This window comes from Chelonia mydas, chromosome 4, assembly GCF_015237465.2.
Source record: "Chelonia mydas isolate rCheMyd1 chromosome 4, rCheMyd1.pri.v2, whole genome shotgun sequence".
In the NCBI taxonomy this organism is placed as follows: Eukaryota; Metazoa; Chordata; order Testudines; family Cheloniidae; genus Chelonia; species Chelonia mydas.
Window position 1 is genome coordinate 95,835,793 of NC_057852.1, and position 25,480 is coordinate 95,861,272.

The 25,480-nt window shown below is 41.7% G+C and overlaps 1 protein-coding gene across 2 annotated transcripts; it reads right to left on the bottom strand.

The window, feature by feature from the left end:
- Positions 1 to 96: 96 nt before the first annotated feature.
- TMEM33 (transmembrane protein 33) lies at positions 97 to 24,758 on the bottom strand. Of its 2 annotated transcripts, none has more exons than XM_037897869.2 (8): positions 24,463 to 24,758; positions 24,222 to 24,300; positions 22,162 to 22,256; positions 21,483 to 21,670; positions 18,866 to 18,933; positions 17,637 to 17,770; positions 8,221 to 8,304; positions 97 to 7,245 (listed from the first exon to the last, which is right to left on the bottom strand). In XM_037897869.2, the coding sequence occupies exons 2-8, from the start codon at positions 24,276 to 24,278 to the stop codon at positions 7,116 to 7,118; spliced, it is 756 nt and encodes a 251-aa protein (XP_037753797.1). In that variant the 5' UTR covers positions 24,279 to 24,300; positions 24,463 to 24,758; the 3' UTR covers positions 97 to 7,115. The 2 variants fall into 2 exon arrangements, with proteins under 2 accessions (XP_037753797.1, XP_043400383.1); XM_043544448.1 differs by lacking the exon at positions 24,463 to 24,758 and adding an exon at positions 22,901 to 22,994 and having other exon boundaries at positions 24,222 to 24,242.
- Between the last annotated feature and the right edge of the window lie 722 nt (positions 24,759 to 25,480).

Sequence of the window (25,480 nt, forward strand, 5' to 3'; positions counted from 1 at the left end):
TTTGCAACAAAACATTGTAAAATTGCTTTGAATCTAGGAAAAAAATTATTACACGATTTGATTTTGACATCAAATAATACCACAGATGTGACAATATAGAAGGAGAGAGCAATTTAATTTGTGTTGAAATAAAGACTAGACATACAAAGCTCATACATTGAAAAAGGGTCACAATAAATTACAAGTGGAGACATTTTGCTCATTCATTGAAGAAAGCCCTTGATATTTCCAATTTCATACCATCAAATTTATCATTCTTGCTGATTTAAGCAGAACACAAAACAAATATGGATCCCAGTGCTTACTTTCACAGGTACTGGCATGGATAATTTACTACAGTGATCCAATTTGGAAATCAGTAGGGACCAGTAAATCACTGCATAAAAGAAAGAGCGAATGAGGTCCTTTTTCCTTAGTGTCAGCAGGCTGTGATTATTATGTTTATTAGATTTTCTTGAAAGGGCTTCAGATTTTCTCAAATATGCAGGAGAACTTTATTTCCCTTCTGAGCCCTACATTAGCATTTGTGTGCCTCAGTCCTTGAATAGAGGAAAACAATGAATTTTTCAATTTATTTTAGAAATTTACATAGAGTGGATAGCATAGATGGGAGCAATGAAACTCTCTTACCTGTACAATATTAGCAATTGGATCCAGCTTTTGCAGAAAAGTTACTAAGGAATGCTGGCATGCTCTATAAAAGAAGCTTTATTTCATTACACTGATAATGTACTTATGAAATAACAAATGATTGTTCAAGGTCCCATGCTTAAAAAGAAAACTTTAAATTGTATGCTTTTTGGGGCAGGGGATGTCTCTTCATTGTTTTTGTGAAGTGTCTAGCAGTTAGGATACTGTTGCAATATAATATTTCCACAATGATTGTACCCTCTCCACAAATATTGTACACCACTTTGTTCAAAATGAGCCAGTATAGGTGATTACAGTAAAACATCATGGTCTGATGATGTCTCATACTCTCACATACCAATATTCATGGAATCAGATTCTCTGATGCACTTTGATTCTACTGGAAATAGCAAAGAGGGAGAGATGTCAGGGAGGCAGTTATGATTCCCTTATTTTTCTAGCCAGCTCTGTGCCAGCCATAACCCCAGGGGAATTTAGAACAAGCTGCTCTAAATTCCACCAGCTTGCAGATGGTCGCAAAGTCACTCTATGATATGGTCACTTCTCCCTTACTTTCTACATCAGCTCTGTGGGCGTAGCAGTAATAAGAGCTGGCTACACTTGCTCACTGACTGCTGAGGAATTGCAGTTTCTGCTTCCTTTGTGCTACTTTCCAACAGGACTAAGATAACGTGAACTAGGTGCCTTTTAGTTCACGCCAGCAGCGTCCACATGGGGTGGAAGGGTGGTTTCAGCACAGCATGCCAGTGAGTGCTGCCAAGCACACCCATAATCCAAACTGGAAGACTGCACAGACAAGCCCTAAATCTCAGATTTAGGCACCTGAATCCCAGTTTTAAGCTCCACTGTGATCCACAAAACTCTTGCCAAACACTAGGTGCACTGTTCACACGACACATACATTTTTAGGGTAAAAATTCCCAGGCACCTCTGTTTCTGCTTCTGAGAACACATGCTGTTCCCTCACTCTGGGCATTTAGATGCCTATCTCCCGCCTATTGCCCCAGAGCAATCCACAAACCAAGGGAAAATAGGCAGCAAATGAATGTCTAATTCACACACAGAGCACAATCCAGTCAGTAGGCATGCTCAAAGGCTGCCTACCAGATTGAGTCCCATTCAAAATATGGATGGTGTGGGGGTGCCTATCATCTAATTTAGTGCCTAGCACACTCACTTGGGATGTGGGACACCCAGGTTCAATTCCCCTCTCTACCTGAGAGGGAGCAGGATTTTAACAGAGGTCCAGCACCTCTAACATGGGCGGCAGGTACCATAGACAGAGGAAGGCTGTGCCTCCCCAAACAGCTCACGCTCCACCCACTGGTCACCTGCTTCCAGTTCCCTCCCTTCCTGCTGTGGCCAATAAGCTGAGGGAGCAGGCCGGTTGGGGCGGGGGCCACACCATGCTGCCCATCTGTCTGCCTGGTGCTGGGACCATGCCACCTGCCCAGCCCACTTGGGCTGGGGGAGCGGGGCAGTGGCTGTGGGATGTGTGCGCGCTCCAGTCTCCCGTGAGGGAGGAAGGGTAAAAGGGGAGGATCGGGGTAGAGGCCTGGGGCTAGCCTCCCACAAGGATGGGTTCACCCGCCACCCATGACCTCTCATATGAGTCCTCTGCCCCCTGCGTTAAAAAGTTATAAGGTGACCAGAACCACCTCCTCCAGCCATTTTGTGTGGAGCAAGGCAGGCATCTAATTCATTCCCACAATAACCTATTTAGGTGCCTAAGCCACCTGACCACAGGAGATAGGTTCCCATTCACAGATCACTAAACAGAGACAGGCACCTCAGCAGCCAGTACTTAGGCACCTATTTGCATGAGCGGACAAGGCTCAGCGTTCCCCGATTGTCATTATACCCCATTGGCTAGCTTAGGTGGTTCTTCACCTAGCCTACTGGCTTTTGTGGAGTGCATTCTAAGGTGACTAGCTCTCCTCATTCTTTGCAATAGAGAGCTTAGGTACCTAAACTCAGGCTTTGTGGATCAGAGTATTGTTCCTGTAATTTTCTACACATCTAAAAGTTAGGCATTGTGATGCAATGACTAAGTCACTTTGTGGATCTAGACCTTAATGTCTTTTTTGGAACAGGAACAGAACTATCATTTCTGTTACTGAACAGAAGGATGATCCAGTTATTGGGCCACAAGCCTGGGACTCAGGAAACCTGGCTTCAGTTTCCTGTTCTATTACAGACTGCCTGTAGGACTTTGAGTAAGTCATTTACTCTCTCACTTCCTCAGTTGCCCATCTGTAAGAGGGGAATAATATTTCCCTACCTCATAGGGTGTTGTGCATTAAAGATTGTGAGACACTCAGATACTACAGTAATGAGGACCCTATAAGTACCTAATAAGCAATTATATATGCACATTATCGCAAAATACCTTTAGCATCTCAAAAACAATATGAAGTACTAGTTTAGGACAGAAATTGAAAAATACATGGTGACTGAAAATAGAATATTCTTAAAGAGAATTTAAAATATCTTAATTTATAGTGTTCCCTTTTATACACTGCAGAGTATTTTTTCATTTCTAATGAGATGACAATACATACACAGCAGAAAGTACAAAGTGGAATACAAGTAGAAGAAATCTGGATAGAGAAGAGGAAGACGACAGGTGTGTATACGACACCTATTATTTTGTTTAAAAAAAAATCTGACATTGCTCATTTCCCAACTGTATGTTAGAGACGTCTCCAAATTGGTCATGTAGCTTTAGTTTATGTTTGTCTAAAGAGGACTGAAAGAAAGGTAATCTGATGTTCCTCAACCAGTTCTCTCCTCTGTATACAGCCATAAGAATGTTTTATTATGAAAAGCTAAACCATACAAAACTCCATCTGGTTTCAGTTTTCAGAAGAGTTACTTATGTTAGCACAACCTACTTGGTCAGCCTAAAAACCTTTTATTGGAATTAGAAGTGAAATTTGTTATGGGTAGTCACGATTGGAACCTGAGTTTCACACATTAGTTGCAAAACTTCATTCTGATGTGTCAGACAGTCATGTGTGATAGGTTCACCTACACCCATGGGTTCCGCAGGCAAACTATGATATCCCTGGTACATGATATGCTTAATTTAGTTATAATGTGGAAAAGAGTTCACACACACAGGTAATGGTGGGAAACAAGTAGTGAAGGGATAAAGAAGCAGTTTTTTTTTTAAACTTTCAACAAGCATTTCCAACCTTATCTTCTTAATACCTATTATCTGACAAACTCAGTGTTTTCCCACCATTATGTGCATTGACAAAGGATCAAGAACACTTGCTGGAAAGTGTTGGCTTGTAGTTTGCAAACAAAATGAGGAGTCAAAACAATTGCCACTACTTGGCTGTCCTGTGAGTATTGTGAAACATTGACTAGCTAGGTTGTTCAAGCTAAGGGCAGAACTATGCCTGCAGTTTTGTCCAGCCATATTTCTGTGCTATATGCTAAATCTGGGTAATACTGTGAGAGTAATAAGAAAACCTTCTACAAAGCATAGGGCATTAGTCAAACTAAAGCACAGGCATGGAAAGAATAACCATTTTTTATTTTTTTTTTTTTAAAGAAGAACCAAACCAACCCAGTTAAATCTTTGAAAGAAAGAATCATACCTTCCTCAGGCCTGCTAGCTCTGCTCTTTCTAGCCATTTCATCTGCTTCAAGTTCTCTATTCATTGCAGACTTACTCACTTATTCACCCAGCTGCTCTCCCATATGGTACAGGTGTTTTAATAAATAGGCCTAATTCACCACTGTTTTACTCCATTTTATACCAGCATATACCCACTGAAATCAAGTGAATTATACCCATGTAAAAATGAAGTAAGTGGTGAATCAGGCACGTCACTAGCATATAGTCCCCTAGCTGGTTCAGAATCGGACTACAGAAAACAGTGCGAAATGAAGGTTTCAATGAATTTATGCAAATTAAATACCAAAGGACCTGAAAAAGAGCTGTGTCACTAGAAATCTTACACTGTCCACCAATAGAAGATGGTCCCATAAAAGATATTACCTCACCTACCTTGCATCTCTCGTATTCTGGGACCAACGCAGCTACACCACCACTGCAAAGGACTTTATTCACCTTTCACTTACTCAAGTGTACATCAGGAGTAACTCCTCTGAAGTCAGTGGCATTACAGTGGTGTAAATGAGAGGCGAATCATGCCCCAAGTATGTGCATGGCATTTAAGAACGATATGTTAACTTTCCAACAGTGACATTCAACAATGTCCTAGACACAGCATACTGCTGTAAAAAAAATAGCTAGGCTCAAGAGCAGATTTAAGTTTGTGTTCTTCTGGCTAGAAGTTCTTGGGTCCAAAAGATATGACGCTTAAGCACCACAATTTAAATTTAAAAGAAAAACTAACATTTTTCTTGAAAGCTGCCCTCCAGGGTTGTGAACACCAGTGCTAACCTTTAAAATCTCGCTTTCTTAGGATAAGTAAAAAGGTGGTTCCAAAATAAAGGTGGATGTAAGGATGTGTCAGGACTCTGATCTGTGTACCATTTAGATTAGAGTCAAGTGCGGCAATGGGAATAGATAGAGAAAAGCATGCACACAAAAAATTGCACACTCTGCTCAACTTCAGGACTCGTCTCAGAATATTGCGGTTACTTTACACAGAGGAAATAAACTAGAAAGCCATCTACTAGCAAACTATTTTTTAACATTCATTTTATTGCTGTAGAAATTTTAGTTTTTATAAAAACACTCAGATCACAGAATACATAGATATTGAGGCTGGTTGCAAGTCTCAGCAGCTGTACCAGAGTATAGCATGCAGTTGCTTCTGCACAGTGTGTAATAGTTCCATAAATAGCTAATTATGCTCAAAAAGCCAAGGTCAGAGCAATCAAGTAAAATTATTCACATCATTTTTGTCAGTACCTGGAGGTTGAGCAAAAATGTACAATGCATGGCTCCTGACAGAAACGAATGACTAACAAGTCTAAACTACATCTGCAAAATACCTAAGGAAACTAGATAATTACAAGGAAATATTTTGACTTAAGGAGCAAGAGTTTTCCAAATATTTAGTAGAAGGTCTGATCTGATCATGCAATAGTAAAGGACACTGAATTATAAAGGAGAAGCTCAATGAATAAAATTTAACTTCTATGCAACTAAAGTATCAATTGTATACTGTGCCTACTCCCCCAAACATCTGACCTAAATTTTAAGGAAACAGGCTAAATTCAGACAAATGTAATTCCTGGTAAAAGAATACCTTTACAATAAGGAGGTATGCTGGGTGAATGTGTAATCAGCACTCCATTTCACATGCATTTCTGAAGTCAAGATATTTAGTAGTGTTATTGTAGGAACAGACTGATTTATGCCAAATTTTCTCTACAGTAATTTGTTTCAATAGATGTCTGACCAGGTGCAATCCTTTACATAAATTCTCCATCTCAGTGAGGTTCTTAGAAACTGGGAAAAGAATTCATATAGGACTAGCTACAGATTAACCTATATTTTCTACAAAGCAGTGATGCCTGAATTGCTACAGTCTCACCTTATTTAGAAACAAGAGCACTTGCATTTGCAATGATAATTTTTTGCACTATTACATTACACAATGACTTGAGGTGGGTAGGAGTTTAAACATTGCATCTTCATTTTATACAGAAGCCCACTGGTCAGTGAATGCACTATAGTGACAAAGACATTCATCACATAGAAACACAAGCTCACTGTTCAGAGAGTTTTATATGGTCAGATCTTTAAGAATTCTCCCAAATGCAGGATGTGGAAGTATGAGGGCATTAGGTGATCTACTAACATGTTCACTTTTAAATGACATTAAAAAAGACTCTCCCCCAGAAAACTGTCACATCAATCACTACAGTTCATGAGATTTTTAATCCATTTGATTACCTCCTAAATGGGCCATGTTTGCATTCATGAGCGGACTACGTGAATTTAAACAAATTAAGTGTATGGGTATATCTGGAGTATGGAAAAGAATACTGTTCAAAATGTACTGCGTATGTCCGTATGCCTATTGCTATCCGTAACAGACTACAAGTTATGCTGTGGTAACATCTTATAGTAGCTATGCATACAGCTAGGGTTGACTAAAATTCTTAAATATATCTCTGCTTTCAGTAGATCTATTTTATGGGGAAAACAGGAGAAAACAATTCTCTGTTAACCATTTGATGTTCTGTTTGTTTAACATTCTGTATAACTGGGTATTTTTTCCTTAAAATAATTTCGGCTAAGATGCAAACACATACTTCCACCAATTAGCAATACAGCATAGTAATATTTTCTTGGAAACTTAGGACTTACTTGCGAGACAGTGCACTGAATATCTCAGAGGGAAGTGTATAGACAATTTTATATAAACTAGAGTGAGATCAGTGTAAAAACTGGAATTTATAACCATTAGCAGAAATGCCAGCTGCTCATAATGTTCACAATATATACATACACACACGTTTCTGAAAGTTAATTATGCAACTGTTGGTGCCAGTCTGCTTATAAAGGAAATGCTACTGAGGCACAGTCTTCTTACAAAAAGTGGGCATGAAGGCTTCATTATTAGGTGTTCAACAACGATCCTCAGCTCTGTGAAAAGAGTCCTGAAAATAATAAAACAATTCAGAAATATATTTACATCACAGCTGTGTTGATCAGCAGTTATTAAATCTCAAAGCAGTCTTCAATTATTCAAGAATCTCATATTAGATCCCAAAAGTAGCTAGAAAGCATCTGAGGACAACTTAGTGTAATAATTTTATGTGAGAGAAATGTTCAGTGTGGACCTGAGAATTCTTGCCCCTGAAATTCTTCAGGTTTTTAAAATAGCTTTTGCAAGCTACTTCAAACTTAAAAGGCAACCTCAGACAAAAAGGGGGAGCACCATGAAAGAAAGGCGACAGTTTTTTGCAAGGGGAGAGAAGCGGTGGTGGTGGTGTAGAAGGTGCAAGCAACAGAGCAAAGAGATACCAAGAAAGAAAGAGACAAGCCCACGTTCTAGAACCTCTTCCCCCTCCTCCAGGAAGAAAAGCTGCATGGCAACACTCTCACAACAGAAACAACTCAGAAGATCCTATAAGTACCAGGGAAATCCCAATTCATTTCTTCAGGGCACGTACACTTAAGCAAATGAATCAAATATGATGCTGCACTGTTTTAAAGGATTTTTTAAGATGTCAAGGATTGAAATGCTTTCCTGGATTTCTGTTGAAAGACATCAATTGCAAAATGGAATGATTGATTTCTTGTCGTATACTGTTTTGAGGTTTTGGTTTTCAAACTAGTCTGTGGTCACAAAACCCATCCTGGAACTGAGGAGCTTCCCTTCACAAAAAGCTTATCTAAAAACGGCCACGGGAAAACTTTTCACAATATATTACTTGTACAACTACAATTTAGTGAAGGAGAAGAGCAACCTCCCATTTATGGTGCTGTTTGGAAAATGTAATTTTGAATTAGGGGTTGGTTTTTTTAGCCCATTTACATATGAATTACATTTCTAGCATGTAACATTTTAGCACACTACTGTGCAGAAGTTTTAATACATTAATTAATTCTCAAATCAACGTAATGCTTACCGGCAGTATGGATTTCTACGGGAGGAATAACGCAATGTAAGAAATCTATAGTAAATGAAAGGCTGAAGCAAACTCCCCTGGCCACTGAAAGGAAAGGAAAAAAAATTGTTCTGAGTTTTGTCATCAAACTCAATATGTGTTATAATTAGAAATAAGGAAACTCCATATATTTTATATTTTGAGGATAGTCAGATCACATTCGTTTGAGAATCCAGTTTTGACAACAAAAAGCAATAAGATATCTAGAAATACCAGCATATTCATATCCACTAAGGCTGAAAGTTATAAAATAAAAAGCAACAACTGCATGCTACACCATAATTCAAATTTTAAAAACACAACAAAGGAAACGCAGCGTTACTGTTCTTACATTAAAATTAGCATTTATAAATAAGTGCTTTATGTGCCCAATTTTCAAGATGTGACAAACACAGAAGTGAATGCAAATGCCTATCTAGTTTGAACAGGAAATTCCATGTATGTGCTTGCAAACTGGTATTCAACTGGCCAGGTACATGCATAAATACTTGATTTGCACGTCCGATTTTGGAAATTGCTTGAGACACTAAGCATGGCATTTTGAGTCCTTTCCACAGAAGCTATTCTTCACAACACCCCTGCATCCTGTCAAAATGCATATTAAGGCTTAAAAGTCAATTTTATATACAAGGTACTACATATACTTAATGGGGTTTGGCAGTGGTTATTCTGGGACAACACAAGTTTACTACATTTTACAAACTTTGCATCAACTTGTTCATCATTAAATTCTTTGCTACAGTATTTCACACATTTTTACACTGCAATAAAACGCTAACAGCTGGCCCACATCAGTGGACTTGGGCTCGTGCGGCTCAGGCTGCAAAATTGCTGTGTAGATGTCAAAGCCCAGACGTTTACAGAGCAAGTTTACAGGCCCAGGCCAGCCATGGGTGTTTTATTGCTGTGTAGACATACCCCTAGGGTTTTATTTAGTGGTAAGAAATGCGGCATCCTGATTTAATTTCAGTGGATGGAAAATACAACCTACCACATGTGTAGCTTAATATCAACGCAATCTGATTTGTGAAAAGCTTGCTCATATATTTTTACTTAAGACAGAGGGGGGCAAACTACGGCCTGCGGGCTACATCCAGCCCGCAGGACCCTTCCGTCTGGCCCCCGAGCTCCTGACAGGGAATGGGGTCAGCACAGTCTTGCAGAGGAGCCAGCCCAACTCCCCAGCAGTGCGGTGAGCAGGGTACAGGCTAGCCCCTGGCCCCTCCTCTTCTGTTCCCCTCCCTCCCTGCCTCCCTCGCAGTCACAGTTCCCCCAGCGCCTGGGCAGTGTGGCTGCAGCTCCAGCCAGATGGCACAGCTATAGCGCTGCCAAACCTGGTACTCCAGGATGGCATAGTCAGGGGGCAGGGAGCAGGGGGGTGGTCAAGGGGCCTGGGCCCTGCTGCCAGAGACTGGGGCAGAGCAAGCCAGGGCCCCCCTCCACCCTCAGCATGCTTGGCTCAGTCCCCAGCAGCCAAGCCCAGACAGGGAGCAGCCAAATGAGCAGGGGAAATGCACAGGGAAAGGACTGAGCCCACTTTTTCCCCATCCCACAAATAACTTGGGGCAAGGAGAGCAGGGAGGGTTGGATGGGGGGGCCCAAGGAGCAGTCAGGAGGTGGTGAGCATGGGAGATTGGATGGGGCGGGGGGTCCCGAGGATGGTGAGTACGGGGGATTGGATAGGGGACGGGTGTCCCGGGGGGATGGTCGGGGGGCAGAGCAGGGGTATTTGGATAGGATGCGAGAGTCCCGGGGGGCAGTCAGGGGTGGGGAGCGGGGGGGGGGGTTGGATAGGGGGCGGGGGCCAGGTCACACCTTGCTGTTTAGGGAGGCATAGCCTCCCCCAGCCTTCCCTACCCAGCCCTCCATACAATTTCTGTACCCGATGTGGCCCTAGAGCCAAAAAGTTTGGCCACCCCTGCATTAAGAGCTCTGAAAATAATGAACTATATGCAAGACTATTTTACAGTAAACTGGATTTCTTTAAATATTTGAAAGGCATCTTTATCCCATGGACTATGGAAATTTGAAGTGTAAAATAAATTGAGCTGCAGTGGGGGAAAAAACATGCATTTAAAAAAAACCAAGGCGCGTCCGTGTGCTTTATACTGGTTTTAAGAGGTCCAAAAGGAGATGAGATGTTTTAAAATGTTACTTTTAGACCAGATCTCAAATGATTTTTAAAATAATTTCAGCATCTGAAAATAGGGTTTCCTAATCAGTTAGACAAACACTATGTTGTATGACTGTGACTAAAGACAGCAACTGCATATCTCTGCACCATGTCCAAGAAAAGCTACATTAAGCACATTCCCTTCCTTTTTGCGTAACAGCTAGATAGGCTCATTATGTTCTACACCAGGATCAGCTCACCTAAGATATGTTTTCTCCAGCACAAGCCACATTCCCCTCTTGAATTTAAGTCTAACTTTCTACAACTACAGCATAATATTTTGAGTAATAGTAATCTTCAGAGGTAGATAACTTTAAAAAAACCACCACCACCACAACGGTAGTATAGCTTATTTTCCTGTACATTTTATAGAACAGAGCTCTTTAATAGGTCATTCTTTGGCTCACAAAACATTAAGGAACACACAATGTAAAAGGATCTACTCAGACCATTTGCAACACTAAAGGTAGGCATGAGTTCTCATTTGACTTCATAAGTGTGCTCAGCCTGTCACGCTAAGGAATGAGACTTGCTAGATACAGTTCTTCAGAGGACATCTCAGAAAGTCCAATATGCCCTTCCTAAAGATTTAAATCTCATTTTTAAGAGGTAATTCCTCAAACTGGCTGGTTGATGTAGCCAGAGGAACAACAAAAATCTAAGTTATATGTACATGAAAAATGGGTTGGAAGAAATCCTTCCAGATTTTCCGCCTGTGTACTAAGAAATGTATATGTCCATGAAGATCCCCACTCTTTCTGCTAGAACCTGGTGATGAACGGAAAATGCATTTTCTGTGTACAGACTGAGGCAGAGTCATTGATTTGATATCTATGAGAAATTTAGTCACATTTCACCAAAGCTAAGCATGCTGCCAAAAAAAAAAAAAAGTATACGGTTGCTCAGAGACTATGTTGCCCTCCAATAGTAAAATAGGAGAGGCATAGAATGGATGCTGAAGTGCTAGCTTTTAACTTCTACCTGCTTAGCTACACAATCCTATAAATATTTCACATCCTAATCAAGCCTTTAAAGATCATGAAACTATGCAGAGACTGATTTTGGGTTTTGTTTAAAAAATACAAACAAAGATTTACTTGGTCTTGGTGCATCTGCCTTGTATCTTGTGACAACTTTAGATAGTAAATTTGCTGACTGAAGAATTTATTGGACTCTTGATTTAGTCACTTGTTAGAATTCATTGCCCAACATTGTGCACCCACATGCTATGCACCGATTAAGGTTGTGATGTTGCACTTCGTTATGATTTTATAAAAATATGCTAAGAACATAAGAACATCCCTACTGGGTCAGACCAAAGGTCCATCTAGCCCAGTATTCTGTCTTGCGACAGTGGCCAGTGCCAGGTGCCCCAGAGGGAATGAACAGAACAGGTAATCATCAAGTGATCCATGCCCCGTCGCTCATTCCCAGCTTCTGGCAAACAGAGGCTTGGGACACCATTCCTGTCCATCCTGGCTAATAGCCATTGATGGACCTATCCTCCGTGAATTTATCTAGTTCTTTTTTGAACCCTGTTATGTTCTTGACCTTCACAACATCCTCTAGCAAGGAGTTCCACAGGTTGACTGTGTGTTGTGTGAAGAAATACTTCCTTTTTTTTAAACCTGCTGCCTACTAATTTCATTTGGTGACCCCTAGTTCTTGTTATGAGAAGTAGTAAACAACACTTCCTTATCTACTTTCTCTACACCAGTCATGTTTTTGTAGACCTCAATCATCTCTTCCCTTAGCTATCTCTTTTCCAAGCTGAAAAGACCCAGTCTTATTAATCTCTCCTCATACGGAAGTTGTTCCATACCCCTAATCATTTTTGTTGCCCTTTTCTGAACCTGAACCTTTTCCAATATTCTCTTTTGAGATGGGACGACCACATCTGCACAAAGTATTCAAGATGTGGGTGTACCATGGATTTATAGAAAGGCAACATGATATTTTCTGTCTTATCTATTCTTTTTAACTGCCACTGCACATTGAGTGGATGTTTTCAGAGAACTATCTACAATGGCTCCAAGATCTTTCTTGAGTGGTAACAGCTAATTTAGACCCCATCATTTTATACATATAGTTGGGATTATGCTTTCCAATGTGCATTACTTTGCATTTATCAACATTAAATTTCATTTGCCATTTTGTTGCCCAGTCACCCAGTTTTGAGAGATCCTTTTGTAGCTCTTTGCAGTCTGCCTGGGTCTTAACTATCTTTAGTAATTTTGTATCATCTTCAAATTTTGCCGCCTCACTGTTTACCCCTTTTTACAGATCATTTATGAATATGTTGAATAGGACTAGTCCCAGAACAGACCCTTGGGGGACACCACTATTTACCTCTCTCCATTCTGAGAAGTGACCATTTATACCTACCCTTTGTTTCCTATCTTTTAACCAGTTACCAAACCATGAGAGCACCTTCCCTCTTATCCCGTGGCAGCTTACTTTGCATAAGACACTTTGGTGAGGGACCTTGTCAAAGGCTTTCTGAAAATCTACGTACACTATATCCACTGGATCCCTTTGGTCCACATGCTTGCTGACCCCCTCAAAGAATTCTAGTAGATTGGTGAGTCATGATTTCCCTTTACTAAAACCATGTTGACTCCTCCTCAACAAATTATGCTCATCTATATGTCTGACAATATTTATTTTTATTATAGTTTCAACCAGTTTGCCCGGCATTGAAGTCAGGCTTACAGGCCTGTAATTGCCGGGATCACCTCTGGAACCCTTTTTAAAAATTGGCATCACATGAGCTATCCTCCAGTCATCTGGTACAGATGCTGATTTAAATGATAGGTTACAGACTACAGTTAGTAGTTGTGCAATTTCACATTTGAGTTCCTCCAGAACTCTTGGGTGAATACCATCTGGTCCTGGTGACTTATTGCTCTTTAATTTATCAATTTGTTCCAAAACCTCCTCTAATGACACCTCAATCTGGGACAGTTCCTCAGATCTGTCACCTAAAAAAAAATGGCTCAGGTTTGGGAACCTCCCTCACATCCTCAGCCGTGAAGACTTCATTTAGTTTCTCCGCAATGGCTGTATCGTCCCTGAGTGCTCCTTTAGCACCTCGATCATCCAGTGGCCCCACTGGTTGTTTAGCAGTGTTCCTGCTTCTAATGTACTTAAAAAAAATTGCTGTTACTTTTTGAGTCTTTGGCTAACTGTTCCTCAAATTCTTTTTTGGCCTTCCTAATTGTATTTTTACACTTCATTTGCCAGTGTTTATGCTCCTTTCTATCTTCCTCACCAGCATTTAACTTAATTTAACATTTAAAGGATGCCTTTTTGCCTCTCACTACTTCTTTTACTTTGTTGTTTAGCCACAGTGGCTCTTCTTTGGTTCTCTTACTATATTTTTTAATTTGGGGTATACATTTAAGTTGAGTCTCGATTATGGTGTCTTTAAAATGTTTCCATGCAGCTTGTAGAGATTTCACTTTTGGCACTGTACCCTTTAATTTCTGGGTAACTATCCTCCTCATTTTTGTATAGTTCCCCTTTCTGAAATTAAATGCTACAGTGTTGGGGCACTGTGGTTTTCCTGCCACTGAGATATTAAATTTAATTATATTATGGTCACTATTACCAAGCAGTCCAGCTATATTCGCCTCTTGGATCAGATCCTGTGCTCCACTTAGGACTAAATCAAGAATTCTCTCTCCTCTGGTGGGTTCCAGGACCAGTTACTCCAAGAAGCAGTCATTTAAGGTGTCAAGAAACTTTATCTCTGCATCCCATCCTGAGGTGACATGTAGCCAGTAAATACGGGGATAACTGAAATCCCGCATTATTATTATTATTGAGTTTTTTATTTAAATAGCCTCTCTAATCTCCCTGAGCATTTCACAGTCACTATCACCATCCTGGTCAGGTGGCCGGTAATATATCCCTACCGCTATAATTTTATTAGAGCATGGAATTTCTATCCATAGAGATTCTATGGTAGTTTGATTCTACGCTTTTTTTGTTCTGTCCTTCCGATATATTTTGTACCTTGGTATTAATGTATCCCATTGATTATCCTCATTCCACCAAGTTTCTGTGATGCCTGTTATATCAATATCCTCATTTAATATGAGGCACTACAGTTCACACATTATTTAGACTTCTAGCATTGCTATATAAGCACTTTAAAAACTTGTCTCCTTTTAGCTGTCTGCCATTACGCAACGTAATTGAATGGGACTCTTATTTGACTGTTTCTGATCAGACCCTGCCTGTATTTTATCATTTTCCATCCTCTGGTCCTCACTAGGACAAAGACATTCTCTATTAACAGATCCTCCACACCTGTTGGCTTTCTCCCTGGCCTTAGTTTAAAAACTGCTCTACGACCTTTTCAATGTTAAGTGCCAGCATTGGGTTTAGATGGAGCCCATCCTTCCTGTATAGGCTCCCCTTTTCCCAAAAGTTTCCCCAGTTCTTAATAAATCTAAACCCCTCCTCCCTAGACCATTGTCTCATCCACGCAGCGAGACTCTGCAGTTCTGCCTGTCTAACTGGCCCTGCGCGTGGAACTGCGAGCATCTCAGAGAATGCTACCATGGAGGACCTGGACTTCAATCTCTTACCTAGCAGCCTAAATTTGGCCTCCAGGACCTCTCTCCTATCCTTCCTATGTCATTGGTACCTATATGTACCATGACCACCAGTTCTTCCCCAGCACTACATATAAAAGTCTGTCTAGATCTCTCAAGAGATCCGCAGCCTTCGCACCAGGCAGGCAAGTCACCATGCAGTTCTCCCGGTCATCACAAACCCAGCTAGCTACGTTTCTAATGATTGAATCTCCCATTACTCATACCTGTCTCTTCCTAATAGCTGGAGTTCCCTCCCCCAGAGAGGTATCCTCAGTGTGAGAGAAAATCACATCATCATCTGGAAGGAGGGTCCCAACTACGGGATTGTTTCCCTCTGCTCCAGTTAGATGCTCTCCTTCTCTGGGACTTTCATCCTCCTCAACAGCACAAAGGCTGTCAGACCAGGGGTGGGACCATTCTACTGTGTCCCGGAAAGTCTTATTTATGTACCTCTCTGTCTCCCTCAGCTCCTCCAGTTCAGCCACTCTGGTCTCCAAAGACCGTACATGGTCTCTGAGCGCCAGGAGCTCCTTGCACAGAATGCAAACATATGCCACCTGCCCATAGGGCCGGTAATCATACATGCTGCATTGGGTGCAATAAACTGGGTAGCACCCATTCTTTTGCTGGACTTCTGCCTGCATTCTCCTTTTACTCCTGCAGCTGGTTCCTTTGTTGTTGTTTTGTTTATATCAAGGGGGTGTTTTTGGCTTTTAAGTTTAAAGACTGTTGAGTTCTAGCCCCAGCTCACACTCCCCCTGTAAACTCCCTTGCAAAACTCCCGTTAGCCACTCCTGTTCGCTAGCGCCTCTGGTTGCTTAGGAGCGAGTGTGATATATGAGTGTGAATATAATGTAACCGGAATATGCTTATGCAAAAGGTCTCTTGTAAGGTATCATTACAAAGCTTATAATCTACTGAGTATGGTCATCCTATTTGTATGAATGTATCATTCTTGTATCTGAAACTAGAAATATGAAATATAACTCTGAGGTCCTATTGTAATTATGCAAACTGTGGGCCATTAATGGTGGTTTGAAATCTTGATGGCTCCCATCAACTAGGACAATTGGTTGTAAATGGCTCTGTTTACTTGCAAGCCTTCCTGTGAGTCAGGCCACAAGAAGGAAAGCTTGGGGGTCTCATAGGACATGTGACCATGTCACCTGGTACTGGAATCCATTTAAAACCTGGGGCTTTTCCATTTAGAAGGAGGGGTGGGGACCCAGAGACACAAAAGATTCCCGCTTTGTGCCAAAGTTATATAAAGGGGTGAAACAGAACAAAGGAGGTTCCAGTCATGAGAAATCCCCTAGCTACCACCTGAGCTGGAACAAGGACTGTACTAGGGGAAAAGGATTGGGCCCAGACTAGGAAGGAGTCCAGTCTGTGAAAGAAGCTTATTGGAACATCTCTGAGGGTGAGATTTCATCTGTAATCAGTTTCTTAATGTATTGGGCTTTGACTTGCATGTTTTGTTTCATTTTGCTTGGTAACTTACTTTGTTCTGTCTGTTATTACTTGGAACCGCTTAAATCCTACTTTTTATTCTTAATAAAATAACGTTTTGCTTATTAATTAACCCAGAGTAAGTAATTAATACCTAGGGGAGCAAGGAGCAACATCTCTATCAGTGTTATAGAGGGCAGACAATTTATGAGTTTACTCTGTATAAGCTTTATACAGAGTAAAATGGATTTATTTGGAGTTTGATTCCCATTAGGAACTGGGTGTCTGGGTGCTAGACACAGGGAGCACTTCTTAAGCTGTTTTCAGTTAAGTCTGCAGCTTTGGTGCGCGTGGTTCAAACCCTGAGTCTGTGTTGGAGCAGACTGGCTCGACAAGGCAGGGTTCTGGGACAAGGCAGGGACAGCCTATGGCTCAAGTCTCAGAATGACCTGTGTGTGGATAGACCTCTATGGAGGACCTCCCTGCATGGAACCCCACTGACGTCAACTTTAATGGATAGGCTTGTAGCCTCTATACTGAAGTTAATAGGGCTCTACAGAGATGCAGAGAGATAGGCCTTCAATCATAAATCAAGACCTTCAATCAAATTCTTCAGACTGGGGCCATGACTGCTTCTGGCCACATTTCCTCGCACAGTGAGGTCCCAACCCTATTTAGACTTTTAAGTGCTCTACTTAAATAAAAGCATCAGTTGTTTGTTTGTAAAGCTAAAATCCCAGCTAGCTTACCACTGCCATGTGTTCCATTATACTGACCAAAGTTCATCAGCTCTAGCCAATCAATTAATGTACGTCAAATCTCAGTTTCTGGTATTCAAACAAAACACACAAAAACATACACAACACAATGCATTTAAAGTCTATTTCTGTGATCAATGATAAAATGGGAAAAATTCACTTTGATTTAGCAGAATGTATGAAATTAAATGATCTAACGTTGTCAGATGTTTATCTAGAAGAAATGAAATGCATCTGTCTCTATAAACAAGCTACAGGACAAATCATGCAATGAGCTTCACACAGGCTCCACACCTGTACCCAGGTAGAACTAACTGCAAGACTGAGGCCTGGGGTAGGAAATGTTCAAGTATGGAAGTCAATATATTAGAAAATGTTTTCTGTAGTTCTTACCTAAGAAGCATAAAAACTGTAGCTGGCATCAGGAAAATTTCATTGCAAGCAATGAATTTTAGAATATTTTGTTGATTAGCATTTAGTTTCTCTAAAAGACTTCTCAGGAAAGGCAGACTATTCAAACCTCTTGCCTTTAGAAAGGGAAACAATAGTTAGAGTCAGTTAGTTTGTCAGGTTCTGTTCTTGCTCTAGTTTTAACTCAAACACTCAAATGACAGTCAGCCATACTAATTTCAGCAACTTTTGAGACCCTGCCTAGTTACTTGAAAACTAGTAAGATTCTAGGATCCTCTAAAGGATACTTCAAATATAGGGTTCTTGTAGAAAGGAGAAGCATTGCAAAAAAAATACCCCACACTTACATACTTCCCAAACAATTAATCCTAACACCCTCTGTGAAAGGCAATTAACATCTTCCACTTTCCAGCTTTATCCACAAGACATATGGAGAAAAGATGTGATTTTGGGAAAAGCAAAAATCCAGTTTTAGCCTTTTCCACTTTAGTTACAGATGCCACAGCGATGGCCAATAGCTTTATTCTGATCACTAGAACGAAACATGCACCAGTAGCATACAGAAAATTTAATTTTTGAAAAAAAAAAAATTCCAAAGGAGAGAGTGTGTGTGTTATATAAATAAAAGAGAGAGAATCTGGAGCTGAGAAGCAGCTTCTTTAAATATTGTTTTGCTTTCCAACTTCATTTTAAGCACTTTGCTGTTTCACCTACTGAAACAGCACTTGTCTAAGCGCAGCTGGAAGTGGGTCCAGATGCAACCCACCATAATCTGTTGCAGTCAATTATCTCAAGTATTTCTGCATAGTAGGCAAATGTGGAAGTCATTTGCTTCCATATGGATAGGAACTGGAGAGAGGAAAAAAAAAAAGCAAGCACAAAGCTTAAATAGGATTAACACATTCTAAAGTACTGGTATTGAATGAACGCAAGTTGGCTAGCAAGATGAGCACCTCAAATTAAGAAACGTGTCTGTGTGTCAGGAGGTTAGACCATCCAACTATATTTATTATGCAAAAATTAAATTGATTGGGTTCTCAACTTTACCATATTGTGACCCCACATTGGAACACAAAAGCGTTTCAAGACCACTCCCCCATTTAGCCATAAAGAAAGACAATAATCACAACCCTTTGAAATGTGTTTACAACCCCTAGGTACAAGCCATTTTACAACAAAAAGTACTGAGCAATATATTGCACCATACTTACATCAATAACCTTCTTTGTATATGTGGCAGCATGAAGCAACGAGAACAGCAGAACTGGGAAAATACTCACTGAAGCAAGCAATAAGGAAAATTATAGGCCAGAAAGTATTTCAATACATTTATTCTGAATGATGAATATCATGCCATCATATCTATATAATACAGTTGTTATAGCATGAAGTATAGCATTACCCTTAGCAAGAAGTTTTCAAAATCAGCAACAGTTGTACAGAGCTCAGAGATATGTATATGTATAGCAGTTCCCTCTATAGCTATGTTTCCTTTTGAAAAAAATATTAAAGAGGATAGGTGCATAATCAGATAGCGGCCTCTTTTGTGGTGTTCTGAAAAGACTTAACTGAACTAGTTTTAACTGTGAGACAGACATCACACACAGCTGTATTACTGGTGACCCAGACATTTCTTGCTGTGTTTTGTTTCCATCAAGGATTTTGGGCAAGTCACTTAATCTCCTCATACCTTGGCTCTCCATCCGCAAAGTGGGAATAATAATCCTTCCTTTCTTTCACCCTTTCTTGTCTATATAGATCGTAAACTTTGTCTAGCATAATGCGGTTCTGCTCTCAAATGAGACTTCGAGGCACTATAGTAACAGAAAAAAGTTATCAGCCAGACAAAGTCAGCAAATGGAGTTTACATTTTTCTTCCAGAGATGAGTCAATGGAATGAATTTGGGAAGATGTCTAGTGTATTATCACCAGAACAAGAAACTTTTTATGATCAACCTTTACAGCAGATACTGAAATGTAACAGGTGTAAGGGGCGTAAACTAAATTCCACAAAGCTCTCTTGTTCCTAATACCTGAGACAGATTATTACAGCCTGGCATCTCTACTCTCTAGAAGTCAATTCGAATGTTGAAGTAGAGCAAAATACATTCCAGACCTGCTTTCTGGTATTGTTGTTACAGTGTGCATTCAAAACTTCATTCTGAAGCCAAGGTCACAGAACTGTAAATTAAAGTCCTTTGTGTAACTGACCAAGTGTCTGGCGCTGAAGTGAAGGAAAGGGCGCTTATCTTAGTGTGAACTGACTGCTCAGAGTCTGAAGTGTTAACAGAAGATGGACAGAGTGCACACAGATTAAACAAGGTGTTAAAGATAGTTATTCAAAAGCTAGTCTGTACTGTCAAAGTATCACAATCCTAACATATAGTACTTAATGGTCAGGAATTTTTTTCCCCCATAAAAAAGTTTACTCTGGTATATACTTGACTCTAAGAGCCACTACAGCATAAACTGGCAACAGTGAAAGCATGAAATCCCTAAAGAATGGTTTACAGTGCTGTTTTAGACAAAGAATGGCATCACACTTCCTACTAAAATACTATACTTCACAGTCCCCCACCACAGCACACAGAGCTTCTACTGGTTCAAGATGGCAGAGTTAGATGTCTCTGCTGCCAGGCACATCTTAGTATAGCGAAACAATAAATAAAATAGGTAAATATGAAGAAGGAAGATAATCACTTACTAAATTCCTGTTGCTTGTCATCAAGCTGAAAGCTACTATTCTAAAATTCTCATTAATACAGTGAAAATGAACTTATCTAAGTAGAAACCTCAATAGCTCAAATCAATCGTTTCATTTGGTACCTAGATAATTCACATGTAGCCCACAGTGGTAGTGACAGAGATATTACCATCCGATGGCTGTTCAATGGATTACATGAAATGAGTTTTGTTGTATCACAGCCATAGTTCCTGAATCTCCGCAAAAAACAACAATAATTGCCTGGAAGCAGAAATGTATATTCACCATAAAAGCAGTCACTCCAGGTAAGGGCCACATGGGAGAGATTCACTATATTGACTATCCTTAAAGCGAAGTTTTTGTCACAGATATTTTTAATAAAAGTCAGGAACAGATCACAGGCAATAAAAAATTCAAAGAAACCTGTCCCTGACTTTCACTAAAAATATCCCTGACAAAATGGGGAGGTGAGTTCAGCACACACTGCTACTGGGGCTCTGGGGTCCCCCACTGCTGCAGTGATTGGGAGCTCTAGGGTCCTCCCATGTGGGGGAAGAGCAGCTCTGGGGGGCGCTGCCGCCCACAGCAGCAGGGAGCTCCAGGGGGTTCCCCACCACCTGCGACTAGTGGGAGCTCTAGGGTCCCTGCAGCCTTGGGCCGGGGGGGGCTGAGCTGGGCTCCTGCAGGGTCCCCTTGTCCCAGCAGCTAAGAGTTTAGGGGGCTCCCCCCCACGGCCGGGCAGCTTCAGGGGGTCCCCACCACCACTGGGCAACTGCAGGGGTTCCCCCCCACCACTCCCAGGGGTTTCCCCCACCAGGGCAGGGACTGGGAGTTGCGGGGGGGTCCAGCTGCGAGCTCCAGCCCTGGGGCAGAAAATGTCATAGAGGTCAACAGAAGTCATAGATTTCATGACATCTGTGACCTCCATGACATAATCATAGCCTTAACTATGCTGTATGTTCTATGGATAGCAGCCACACTTTAGTTTTAAATCCATTTCTCAAATCACAATGAAGACTGCTGTGGAAGAGAATAAAGTGTCACAGTCCTCACACATGTAGTAATGTTTAAGGTAATAATAATAATAATAATAATTAATATGTGAAAGAGTACTTAAAGGATACTTGTAACGGGATAAGAATTAACGAAGATGAGAGAATACAAAAGGTAGTGGCAGCTGTCCTCCAACAAAGCTTGGGCCAGGAATGCCCTGCTTAGCTGGAAATGTGGTAACCTTTGGTGTAGTCGAAGAGCACTGGTAAGTGCATTTGCTAGCAAGGCACGTTGATAAAAGCTAGCTGCTTCATGCAACCTGTAAATTATCAGAGGAGAGGTTACCATATAAACCATCCTCCCTTAAGGATTGCATCATAACTGCACAATACTTGAAGCTATTTCTACTATCACAGCCAAGACAATGATTAGTATCAATTTGTTTTAAAAAAATAAAAAAGTGTTATGTTTACATAACATTGCTGATGTGCATAGCATTCAACATTACAGAACTACTGAAAACATTATTTCATAGGAATACAGAAAAAAAGCAGTCTTTCTAGTCAGTTCCAAGGAAATAAAATTAAAGATTTTTTAGGAAAGAAGTTAAAAATAATTTTAATAAAATATCTAACAGCTTAAATTCTCAAACTGTTCTGGGGAAGTGAGTAAAAGTTAAAACTTAAGCTAAAAACAATCTGCACTCATTTCTTTACTACCTATGTAATCTTTGGGAAATTGAAAGCTTGCATAAGATAAAACTTAGTTATTCTGTAACATTCAAACAACTGAAAATAGTACAATACATACCCTAGAAGGGGCAGAACAAATAAAGCTGAACAGTAGACTGTGAACAAACGGGAAAGCCACATTGCTGTATCCAACTTGTTAGTCATCAGAAATTGCTATATTGAAAAGAACAACAAACAAAACCCCACAAGTTGGTGTCTAAACATTTAGTTACAGCCAAGCTGGACATTCTTTCCTGTTTTCAGTAATGCATAGTTTATCAGGAGACTTCCTTTATATGCCAAGACCAAATTAGCTGCTATTAGCCTATAGAGAGTTTATTTTGCTACTTATATTGTAACTCAGTATAGAGCCAGTCTTGCAATAAGTTCTGATCATATTAATTCTTTAGCCCAATTGACTCTCCCAAGTCTCTGTATGGATGCAAGCATCCACTTTCTTGGCTATGACCGAAATCTCTAGGGCCAGGTACTCGGCCCAGGACTCTCAAGGTAGAAATGAGGGGAAGAACTTTTCTATTCTGGGACCAGTTGGGACTGGTCTAAATTATATCAGCAGGAACAGTCTCCTAAGATGCATTTGATTGAGCAGAGATCGCTGGATCATTGCCATCTTGCGCTCTATCCGCACACCTTCCCACCCTAGACGCGCTCAGTGTGCCAAAAGTGCTGTAAACAGGCAGTGTGAAACCAACTTTATGCCACTCAGGGATTCCTATACATCAGGGGAAACCCCAAATGCCCCATTTAGAGCAGCCTTCCAGTTGGAAAAGCCTGGGGCAAAGATCTGGCCTGAATACCTGTGAAGAAGTTTGAAGATTAGTTCCCATCTCCAGGCACTTGTTTTATTTTGTACACAGTGTAGATAATGCAGATGTGAGCTGGGACCATTAACTGTGAAATAATTACTGAATATTTAAAAATTACAGGTGTCTTTATTTTATGATCTGTTCACTTATTTGTATGTAATGGTTGCAATAGATGTGTACCATTGTATTTTAATTAAGAGATTTTGAAAAAGCATTTACAATGTGGTTTGTGATAAGAATTTTTGTTTCAATTTCAAATTACATTTTAATGAAGAGTTAATTCAGATATAGGCATTCCCCTGCAATGTCATGAACTGAAACAGAGTGCCAGAGTGCACGTGAACCAGAAAGTGAACCTTATGTATTTTTCCTCTCAAAACTGATTGAAGTGTACAAAGTGAACAATTAAAACAAATGGTCAAATTAGATATTCATTTTTCTTTTTCACCAATATGAAGTTTTAGTAATACATGTAGTGTGCATATGGGTCAGTTTTACCTGTCAGTGATGTTGCTGGAATGGCAGTTTTAAACTATAAGAGGACATTAACACAATGAGATGGAAAAGGGATACCGTAAGAAAGAAGTCCACTCAAAGCCAAGACTAAACAGCTTGTCCAGTAGGAAATAAGGCATGTTTTTATAACCTTAACGGGGACAGCACAAGTTGTAGTTTTGAACATGTTAGCAGATCAAGGTGAACTCTAGGAGAGAATCTGAACCTTCACCAAGGAACACATGTTCAAAACTACAACTTGCCCCGTCTAGCACAGGATTTTCAAACATGCTAGCTATCACATTTAAAACACCTCCCTAGTTGTTTCCTAGTAGGGACAAGCCCTCACTGACAGGCAGGGGCCTCAGGGATTCTAGAAAATTGGAACATGATGGTTACAGAAAACCTGGAAACAATTAGCACAACGGCTGGGGAGTGCAAGAAACAGAACTGCCTGAAGATGGTGGTGGAGGAAGGATGTGCAAGAGAGGAAAGTGCTGAGGTTAAGGAATAGGCCCAGCAGCTCACAGAGAGGGTGTCTCTGTCTGTCCGTACAGCGCCGGGCACTGTGGGGCCCTGGGGCACTAGAACCAGTGACACCTCAAGTGGGGGCAGATCTGGGGGAGAATTCAGCTCGACACTGCGGGGCGAGGGGGGAAACTTGGGAAAGGGCAAAAGAGAAATCGAGAAGGGGAGGGGCTGCTCACGGCGAGGCACCGGCGGGGCCCCGCCGCCAGGGCGGAGAGCGGACCCCAGCGCAGAGCACGGAGGGGACGGTCCGCCCGCCTGGGACAGGGCCGCCGGGGCCGCCTCTTACCACCGCTCCGCCGCCGGCGCCACCCTGCATGGGCCCGTTCTGCGCTGTATCCGCCATGGCCGGGCGCTCGGGACACGCTCTGCGGGCGAGAGAAAAGGACATGAGCCGGGGTGGCCCCACCGGCCGAGCGAGCCAGGGGCTCCGGGCACGGCCCCGCCGCTCCCCTGCGCCGCGCCCAGCCCTCGGCGGGAGGAGCCCCAGGGGCCCGGGCCCGGCGCGCTCCAGGGCAGGGGGCACCTACCAGGCTGACCCGACACCGAAAGCACCCGGCAGGCAAGGGGGCGACAGCCTGACAGGCGAGGCGGCCCCGACCCGGATGTAGCAAAGAATCAGTTCCGGGTTCGGTGCTGGGGCATGCTGGGTAACGTAGGCAGCGCTGGGAGGGCCGACCCCGTTGCTGTCTGACGCTGCCGGAGCCGCCCCGCCCAGCGGGCCACGCGCAGTTCGCCAGGCAGCCCTTGTCGGCCAGGGGGCCTCTTCGGCGGGCTCTGATGCCCGCAGACCTCGTGACACCCTCCCCCCGCCCCTGGGCCAAAACGTGTCATTGCCCGTAACAGCCAGTGACATCGTGCTGGTGTCGCTCCTCTGTGACGTCGCAGCGATCACCTCTCCCCAGTGACATCACATGATAACCTCACCTCTGCCCCGTGACATCCCAATGATCGCCTTACCCCAGTGATGTCACATCAATCACTTCACCTCTGCCACATGACATCACTGCAATTGCTTCACTTCCAACCTGATATCACGGTGATCACTTTGTCTCAGTGACAGCTCATCAACAAGTTAGCAGATCAACATGTTAACAGATCACCTCTCCACTCCATGACATTATATCAGTCACATCACATAACATCACAGCGATTGCCTCGCTTCCATCCCAGTGACATCACAATAATTGCCTCACCTTCCCCTATGACATCACGGGGATCACCCTGTCCAGTGATATCACCTCCACCCAGTCATATCACATCAATTGCCTCACCTCAGTGTGGTAACATCACACCATCTCATGGGGCAGGATAACATTGTATGATTATATACCAACACAGCATGGTTACATTTGGACCATCTTGTACTCATCTGGTGACAGAGTGACATCATCTAAACCCACAGCAACACCTCATCCCACCATAGAAGGATGACAGGTAACCTCATGCTGATGCAATGCAGTGACATTATACAATCTCACACCAAAGAAGTGTAATGGCAACATAAAACTTTATACATACACAGCATGACAGCACTTTGCCTATGCC